Below are 9,506 nucleotides of genomic sequence, written 5' to 3' on the forward strand. Positions count from 1 at the left end.
CTCGTCGGGCCACGAGCCCTGTCCCCTTCCCGCGGAGTGGCCCTTGCGGGCAGCCTGGATGCCTTTTCGTTCCCGCCTGCCGCCCGCTCGCCCCGAGTGCTTTCGCCGCGGCCGGCGGCATGCCCGTCCGCTGCTCCCGGCCTCGGTCTTCAGCGAATTCCTCAATCGCAAGGCTGGGCGAGCTGGGTCGTCTGGAGGGATTAGACGGGGCATGCTCAGAGGGGGCTTTGAGCTGGAATTTGAAGGTGGGCCGCGGCCCGGTCGTGATGGGAGGGCCGGAGGCGCTTCCACGACCTGGTCCGGTGCTCTGAGAGGTCTAAAGGTGACGGTTTCCCCGAGCTCTGCATTTAAGGCAAAGCCTCGAGCAAAGCGTTTTTGAAGAGTAACTTTTAGACGCCCTAGAACACGCAACAGCACACTGGCTGGGCCCTGAGAACATTCAGAACCGGATCGTGAAGGCCAAAACACAGAAGAGGAGAAACGCAGGGCATATCAGCTGCCAACAGAATGAAGCATCTCTGTAAGACTTGTAGGGGTAAATGTGAAAATCAAGGATTGAAGTCGTGTGAGGGGAGCTTTCTGGAGCCTGTGGGTAGGATGGTTTTATTGTCTAGGGTTGATAAGCCAGGTTTGGCGTTTTCTGTATCTGAGAATCACCATCCAGAGAACATCGACATTCGTTTTTGACATCCTTTTAAAACGTTGCTTGGGATTTAAGAACTCATGAGGATGGGCACTAGTTTCAGAAGCAGTTGTTGAATAAGAATAGAAATGTAAGTATAGCAGTCTAAGGACTGCGCGCGTGGGACACAGCATAGCAACCTGAAGGGACTTGCTTGCACTGCAGGGTTAAGGGGACTCATCTGGGGAGTGTTTCTCCCACGGTAGGTGGTCGTCATTCCGTGTCCAGCGGCTGACTTTCTCGCTGACTTTCTCATGGGGCTTCTGTTGTAAGGCTCATGTGGATTTGTGGACATTGAAGTTAAGGAGGGAAAAACACTTGTGATAATTGCATAATCTTGAAATTCCATTGATGGGCCAAATCTTGGTAGCCAGTCTTTAATTTTTTTCCATAGGAAGAAATGAGTAGGATTCTAGGTGCACTGAAAAATGCAGTCCAACAGCCAGCTCTCTCTAGTGCCAGGAGACCTGGCTTCTTGCCTTTCTCTTCCGTCGACTGATGTGTGAACCCTTCCCATACTTGTGTCTACACTCTGTGTTAAATGTTTGGCTTGCCATACCGCACTTGTAGTGAACTGTCTCTCTCTTTTTTTTTTTTTTGAGTCGGAGTCTCACTCTGTTGCCCAGGCTGGAGTGCAGTGGGATGCTCATGGCTACTGCAGCCCCGACCTGCTAGGCTCAGGTGATCCTTCCACCTCAGTCTTCCAAGTAGCTGAAACCAAAAGCACACTCCACCACGCCCGGCTTGTTTTTTTGATTTATTGTAGAGAGGCGGTCTCGCCAAGTTGCCCATGCTGGTCTCAAATCCCTAGGCTCAGGTAGTCCTCTTACCTCTGCCTTCCAGAGTGCTGGGATTATAGGTGTGAACCCCAGCTGAATTGTGTCTCTTGTTTATTTTGAGTTGGAGTCTCACTATGTTGCCCAGGCTGGAGCTCATGGCCACCTGCTGTGGGCTCAGGCAATCCTTCTGCCTCAGCCTTCCAAGTAGCTGGAACTACAGGCATACACCATGCCCAATTAATTTTTTGATTTATTGTAGAGACGAGGTCTTGCCAAGTTACCCAGGCTGGTCTTGAACCCCTGGGCTGAGGCAGTCTTCTCACCTCAGCCTCCCAAAGTGCTGGGATTACAGGCTTGCGTCACAGCGCCTGGCTGAACCGTGTCTCTTAAATAGAACCAGTGTGTTCTGAGAACTTGCACTGAATGAGTGGGTCCCACCTGAAAGACAGTGGCGCCAGCAAGACTTAACACCCTTTGAGGCCAAGAGATTTATTAGAGCAGCGACTACAGAGAGAGGGAAGAGGGTCTGTAACCGCCTGGTAGGGAAGGGGGAGTGAGAGAGTGACGGCGAGAGAGGTCTGTATTTATTGATTTGGGAGGGGGTGGCCAGTGCTGTATTAGAGTCTTTATTGGAGGAGGCTATGAGGTAGTATTCCTATAGGGAGATAATATTTGTGCATAGGTTTAAGTTTTGCGCGTGCGGAAAAAGCAGGAGCTTAGGGCTTTTGTTGTCTTTGTTTGGTTCCATATAGTGTTTAGCGCCATCTCGGGAGATGCCCTTCTGACTGTTCCCTGTGCCTTTCACCACCATTCTAGCTGTTGACACACAGACCAAACACAGGGACTGTTTCTGGTGTGCGTGTGACACTTTATGTCTTAAGTATATGCTGTTAATACATTTATTTTTAATGGATTGAATAAACATTTGTCATCTTAACCACTTAAAAACCCTTCAACAAGTTTTTGAAACTTTTTTTTTTTCCGAGTTGGAGTCTCACTCTGTCGCCCAGACTGGAGTGCAGTGGCCGCTCCCGGCCACCGCAACCTCGACCTGCTGGGCTCCGGTGATCCTTCCTCCTCAGCCTTCCAAGTAGCTGGAACTACAGGCGCGCACTACCACGGCCTGGCTGATTTTTGATTTATTGTAGAGATGAGGTCTCGCCAAGTTGCAAAACTGATTACTGAGAGGTTGTCACCAAAACTAGGTAGTGTGCAGGTCTGTGTTTTAGGATCTTGCTTTCTTCTGCAGAGAAAACAATAGTGTAAACTTTCTCACCTTTGCTCATGGAAGGGAAAAAAATGGTACAGATAATAAAATAATGAATAATGTAAATAAAACTATTTAAATTTGCGATACTAGCTATCAGGTGACTTTCCTTTGGTAACTGATTTATCTTCCTAATTGTTTCTGTCGAGTTGAGAGAGTTCTTAATAATCATGGCGGTGCCCTTTAGTAACCTTGGAACAGTCTTTGAGTCATAAAATTTCCTAATTATAATTCATAGGCAAATAGAGTATTAAAATTAAGTTTGCATTTCTAGAATGTACCAACATGCTGGAGGAAAGGAGTCTGTGCACATTCTGGGTGGCTAGAGCAAACCAGACCAGGTTGAAAACAGTTGTGAGTGGTTCACACAGAGAATAACTGGTGATTGGATCTAAGTTTATCTGTTTTTTTAATGTAGTAAAATTCTCTTTATCATTTTTTTTGCAAGAAGTGTAAATAACAGTTTCTCTTGATTTTTTTTTTTTTCCCCTGCCAGCATTGGCAAAAGGACATATCTACTGTTGTGGATTTTTTTTCATTGTTTTCTTTTGTTTTTGAGAGGGAATCTTGCTCTGTCGCCCAGGCTGGAGTAGTGGCGAGTTATAGTTCACTGTAACCTCAACCCCTTGGGCTCAAGCGATCCTCCCACCTCGGACTCCTGAGTGACTGAGACCACAGGAACATAACACCACATCTAGCTAATTTTGGTTTTTTTTTTGAATTGGAGTCTCACACTGTCACCCAGACTGGAGTGCAGTGGCTGCTCCCGGCCACCTCAGCCTCGATCCGCTGGGCTCCAGCGATCCTTCCGCCTCAGCCTTCCAAGTAGCTGGAACTACAGGCATGCACTACCATGCCCAGCTAATTTAGGTTTTTTTTTTTTTTTTTTTTTTTTTTTTAAGACTAGGTCTCACTATGTTGCCCAGGCTGGTCTCTTACACCTGGGCTCAAACAATCATCTTGCCTCTGCCTCCCAAAGTGTTGGGATTGCAGGCATGAGCCACCATGCCTGGCCTGTTGTTTTTATAACAGCTAAATATGTTGAACAAAGAATTTTCATCTAAAAGTTTTTTGTTTTTGTTTTTTTGAGTAGGAGTCCTCCTGTCACTCAACTGGAGTGCAGTGGCATGCTCACGCCCACTGCAGCCTTGACCTGCTGGGCTCAGGCCATCCTTCTGCCTCAGCCTTTCAAGTAGCTGGAACCACAAGCATGCGCCACCACGCCCGGCTAATTTTTTGATTTATTGTAGAGGTGAGATCTTGCCATGTTGCTCAGGCAGGTCTTGAACTCCTGGGCTCAGGCATTGCTCTCTTCTCAGCCTCCCAAAGTGCTGGCATTACAGGCATGAGCCACCATGCCTGGCTTTCATCTAAAAGATTTAACAGCTGGGCTCAGTGGCTCAGCCTGTAATCCCACGCCTTCGGGAGGCTGAGGTGAGTGGATTGCCTGAGCCTGCGGGTTCGAGACCTGACAACTTGGTGAGACCTCATCTCTACAATAAATCAAAAATTAGCTGGGCGTGGTAGTGCACGCCTGTAGTTCCAGCTACATGGAAGGCTGAGGCGGAAGGATCGCCGGAGCCCAGCAGGTCGAGGTTGCGGTGGCCAGGAGCGACCACTGCACTCCAGTCTGGGCGACAGAGTGAGACTCCAACTCAAAAAAGAAAAAAAAAAAAGATTTAACAAAAAACGTTGAAGTTCTAAAATGTTAAATTAGCCTGGGTGTGGTCGCTCATACCCATAATCCTAGCATTCTGGGAGACTGAGTGGGAGGATTGCTTGAGCCGGGGAGTTTGAGACCAGCCTGGGCAATACAGCAAGACCTTATCTCTACAAAACAAATAAATAAATAAATAACGTTTTTAAACGTTTAAAAATAAAATGTTAAATTGTAGTCATAATTCCCGTTCATATATTGGGGAAATGATGAGCCGTGTGAATAAATCAGAAAATACCAGCAAATTGATGCTGTGATACTAGAAAATGGAGGAGGGACTGTGACTTTTGATAACATCATGAGAATAGCTCTGATACGAAGGGTGTTCCCTGAGTTTTTATTTACTTTGAAACGTGAATGTGAAGGTGTGACTAAACTTTTTGAGAGCTTTAGGTATGAGTCATCTTATTTTCTTGACAAATGTTAGTGTATATATTTGAGGAATGTGCTTTAGAAACTATTTTAATGAATTTTTAGAGGTAAGAGGTAGTTTTAGTGAGTTTTGATTTTAATTTATTCACAACCAGTGAGGGGTATGAATATAAGCAGTTGATCACCCAGTGAGGAGTTTGAGTATAAGCAACTTTTCAGAAAGCGGGAACTCTGGCCAGGCACGGTGGCTCACGCCTGTCACCCCAGCACTTTGGGAGACTGAAATGAGAGGATTGCCTGAGCTCAGGGGTTCAAGACCAACCTGGGCAACTTGGTGAGACCTCGTCTCTACAATAAATCAAAAAATTAACTGGGCGTTGTGGTGTGTGCCTGTGGTTCCAGCTACTTGAAAGGATGAGGTGGAAGGATTGCCTGAGCCCGACAGGTTGAGGTTGTGGTGGCCGTGAGTGTGCCACTGCACTCCAGCCTGGGCAACAGAGTGAGACTCTGACTCGAAAAGAAAAGAAAACAGGGACTCTGGATGTTTCATGGGGCCTTTGGGAAAAGCAGTCGGCACATTTGTAAACTGCTCCAATTATTATGACAGGGACCTCTGCGTGATGCTTAGGGCTGTCCCAGTAGTACATTAGTATTTCTTGTACTTATTTTTCTTCAGATCATAATTTGTTTTACATCAGCATTTCTTGCTAATAATAGATATTTAGAGGAAATGCGAGTTCAGTGGTTAAACTTATTTGGCAAACATTGAGTTGAATATTTTTTAAGAAGTCAACCATAGGACTTAACTGAGCCTTTGATCAGTTAATCACTGGTCTCCACAGTGATTCCCAAGAGGGTAATTAATAGTCATGTGGCAGTTCTCAAACTCCTGCGACTGGGATGCTTTTTGAGGAAGGCCTGTGAGCCTTTCTTCCGTCTCCGTGTTTGGGGGAGTGCTGCACTGGTCCCATGTACATCAGAAACCTGTTTAGTAGGGACCAGATGAGGCCCTGAGTGATTTGGCATTGGGAGAACAGAGGTGTGGGGAAGCCAGGCTGAGGACCAGGTGGGAAGGTGAATCCTAGGCATGATGGAGGCCATCTTCCTCCCCTGTGGTTGGGCCCTCAGTGCCTCCCTGAACTCCTCCTCCTCTCATCCACTGATTGGCAGGCCTCTGGAGCAGGCTAGGCATTGAGTCTCTAGGGCCTAGCCTGCCCGGTGCAAGCGCACACACACTGGTGTTGGTTGCTTGCTTGTGGGACATACATTTGTTGAGGCCCTAAAGCTTTTTTCTGCCTCAACACGGGGAAGCTGCTGCCGAGTGCTGGACCAATTTCTTATAGATGTGCTTCATCTGCAGCATTCCCGAACACCAGGAGCTCAAGTTCTGTGTATTTTACTGTTGATTGCTACCACATCCCATGAAATCCTAGTTGCTTTTCTAGGGGAGAACACTTAGATTTCCTTTGCTCTTAGTCAAAAAAAATGTGGGCACGTCTCAGGTCCCCCATGGCCTGAGGAGGAGAGTGTTGCCACTGAGTCTGAGCTCCAGTCAGAGCTGAGCTGAGTCACTGCAGAGCAGTCCCCAGTGAAGCCTGGGGACCCAGGGGTGGAGTCAAGCCAGCACGTCTTGGGGGGGTGGGCCCTTCACGATGCAGCGTGCAGGCACATTCTTAGGCCTTTCTAGGCTTTTTGTTATCTCCTGAGAATGAGACTTCTGTCAGTGGAATCGCTTCTTTATGAAAGGAAATACTTACTGTGCTTGTTAATTTTTCTATGGCACACATTTTCTAGTTGGGGCCTTCTGTAACTTTTTAAAAGCTTGATTTGTTTGTTATACTTACAGTTTGGAGCTGAATTTCGTCGGTTTTCGCTGGAAAGATCAAAACCTGGAAAATTTGAGGAGTTCTATGGCTTACTTCAGCATGTTCATAAGATCCCCAATGTTGACGTCTTAGTAGGCTACGCAGACATCCATGGAGACTTGCTGCCTATAAATAATGACGATAACTACCACAAAGCTGTTTCAACAGCCAATCCGCTGCTGAGGATTTTTATACAAAAGAAGGGTGAGTACCACTGTTTAGAAAAATTGTCTTTAAAACAGAAGTAGTGTAATTTCCCCGTTGATAGGATACCCAGACTTTGCCACAAACTTAGTGAGTAAACATTTTGTGTGAATCTTCTTACCGTGTTAACAAACAGGGAGGTTAAAACATTTGTGATATTGTTGGTTTACTATCTTTATACTTCACTAAGTATACTTTAGAACATTTGTGCTTTTAATTACTTTAATTTTGACCTCTTAGGTTTTTTTGTTGTTGTTGTTTGTTTTTGAGTTGGAGTCCCACTCGGTCACCCAGACTGGAGTGCAGCGGCCGCTCCCGGCCACCTCAGCCTCGCCTGCTGGGCACCGGCGATCCTTCCGCCTCAGCCTTCCGAGTAGCTGGAATTACAGGCAGGCGCTACCACGCCCGGCTGATTTTTTTGATTTATTGTAGAGATGAGGTCTCGCTGCCCAGGCGGGTCTCGAACCCGCGGGCTCAGGCCATCCACTCACCTCAGCCTCCCAAAGGCGCGGGATTACAGGCTGAGCCACCAAGCCCGACATGACCTCTTAGGTTTTTAAAAATAGGAATTAGGAATGTACTGAATCTTCACGTCATTGAATGGATTATTGTCCATTCAGAAAGATGTGAAGAGTCTGACTTTGGAGTCAGGAGCATTCTAACTTTTTGCAGCAGCCAGGTTTCAAGTGCTGTATCTGCCAGTTAGTAGACACCAGATACAAAGTCATGTCATCTTCTGAGCCTCAGTGTCTTTACCTATAGGATGGATGAAATGTCTCGTGACTTTGCTCAAATATGGAGTGAGCTAAGTGCAGCGCCCTGCCTTTCAGATGACCCCAGTCTGGGTTTTCTTTATTTTCCCTTTAGGATAGTTTTTACAGAAAGAGTGTAAGATTAAGTATCTGGAAAATGAGGTAGCAAGTCATTATTCTGGAGGGACGTGAACACAGATTTTAGTCTTCCAAAAAACTGTTTGAAATGACTACTTATTTGGCAAGCTTTTTTTTTTTTTTAAGTTGGAGTCTCACTGTTGCCCAGGGAGGAATGTGGCACATTCAGCAAACATTTTCAAGTGTACTTTGGGTCCTGAGACTTTTCTTTCTTAACACCATAGCCGTGTGTGTGTGTGTGTGTGTGTGTGTGTCTGTGTGTCTGTGTCTGCCTGCATGTGGGCAGGGTAGAATTCAGTTTGGTATGTACGGTCTATTCCTTTCTCTTTGGTAAATGAGGAGGTTTGAGGAGCCAGTGTTAGAGCACCAAGCCCGGTATCACTAAAGCCTTACAATGTAAACCAACCCAGAGAGTAGCCTGAAACAATGGGTCGGGATTATCCTCCAGGCAAAACTGTATTTCCAGTCAGTTGATAAGCACTGGACCGCTCCTAGGCCTTTGAAATTCCACTCATTGTGTATCTTTGCTTCTCTGGGTTTGGAGGAACCAGAGTCCACCAACAAAATAAACCTCGAGCATAACTTCTTTTTTTCTGAGTTGGAGTCTCACTCTGTCGCCCAGGCTGAAGTGCAGTGGCATGCTCACGGCTACTGCAGCCTCAACTTCCCGGGCTCAGGTGATCCTTCCACTTCAGCCTTCCAAGTAGCTGGAACCACAGGCATGCACCACCATACCCAGCTAATTTTTTGATTTACTGTAGAAATGAAGTCTTCCAAGTTGCCCAGACTGGTCTCAAACCTCTGAGCTCAGGCAGTCCTCTCACCTTGGCCTCCCAAAGTGCTGGGACTATAGGTGTGAGAGCCACCATACCCAGCCAAAGGATTACTTTTGTCTCTGTCACTTGACTATTTATAAAATACTTCCACACACAAATTAATTTTCCCAAAGACCTTTGCAGTGGTTGTCATAGATAACTAGCAGGCTGTGATGTCATCTACTGCAGTAGGCATCTAGATGTCTTGGGGTCACAGCCAGGAGCAGGCAGTGAAGAAGTGGGGGATCTGGAAACCACCGCAGTAGCGGGCCAGGAGGAAGGCAGCTGGAGAAGGTACTAGTGGGAACGCTTGCATCATCTCACTTATGGCGAGAGTCCAGCAACATTTCACTTATGGATTTGAGTCTCAAGCTGGGACAGTGCTCTAAACAAGCAGAGGTTGGAGGAGAGATTACTATGGGAAAGAAAATTCAGTTTTGTCTTAGGACAAATAATCTTACCAGTCCGAGGAGCTGAACTTGTCTTGCTGGAGACTGGAAATGGCAGCCTGGAGTTCAGGATGGAAACTCAGAGGTAGGCTAGACTTCCAGATTGGAAAAGTGAGAGTTCACGTTTGGTTGGAGACAGAGGACTACAGAGGTGAGGCTGGGGCTAGAGCCTTGGGAGCCGAGAGCGGCAGAGCCAGGAGGGGAAGAAGGGATTCCTGTAATTATGACTGAACAATAGGCCTCTCTTGTTAGCAATCAACGTTTTCATTAAAAATTTAGCTGCTGTTTGGAATGTGGATTCAAACATGGAATGAGGGTTTAAACTACTGCCATCTGACAAAACTGTTGTATTATCCCCTTGTTTGAAAGATTATGGGAGTTGGGTTATACCACCACATGTTTTTTTAATGGAATTGTAACACTTGCATAATCACAGAATTGATCCTAACATCTTTTTTTTTTTTTT

The 9,506-nt window shown here is 46.3% G+C and overlaps 1 protein-coding gene across 1 annotated transcript in view; it reads left to right on the forward strand.

Moving 5' to 3' along the window:
• PARD6B (par-6 family cell polarity regulator beta) overlaps positions 1-9,506 on the forward strand; it is a 64,018-nt gene that overhangs the window by 44,020 nt on the left and 10,492 nt on the right. Inside the window, exon 2 of the mRNA XM_021710104.1 lies at positions 6,664-6,886. Within this exon, the coding sequence (XP_021565779.1) occupies positions 6,664-6,886 (223 nt within the window). The remainder of the gene's footprint in view (positions 1-6,663; positions 6,887-9,506) is intronic.

This window comes from Carlito syrichta, unplaced genomic scaffold (genome assembly GCF_000164805.1).
Source record: "Carlito syrichta isolate Samal-C Ts95f unplaced genomic scaffold, Tarsius_syrichta-2.0.1 Scaffold288108, whole genome shotgun sequence".
Taxonomy (NCBI): domain Eukaryota; kingdom Metazoa; phylum Chordata; class Mammalia; order Primates; family Tarsiidae; genus Carlito; species Carlito syrichta.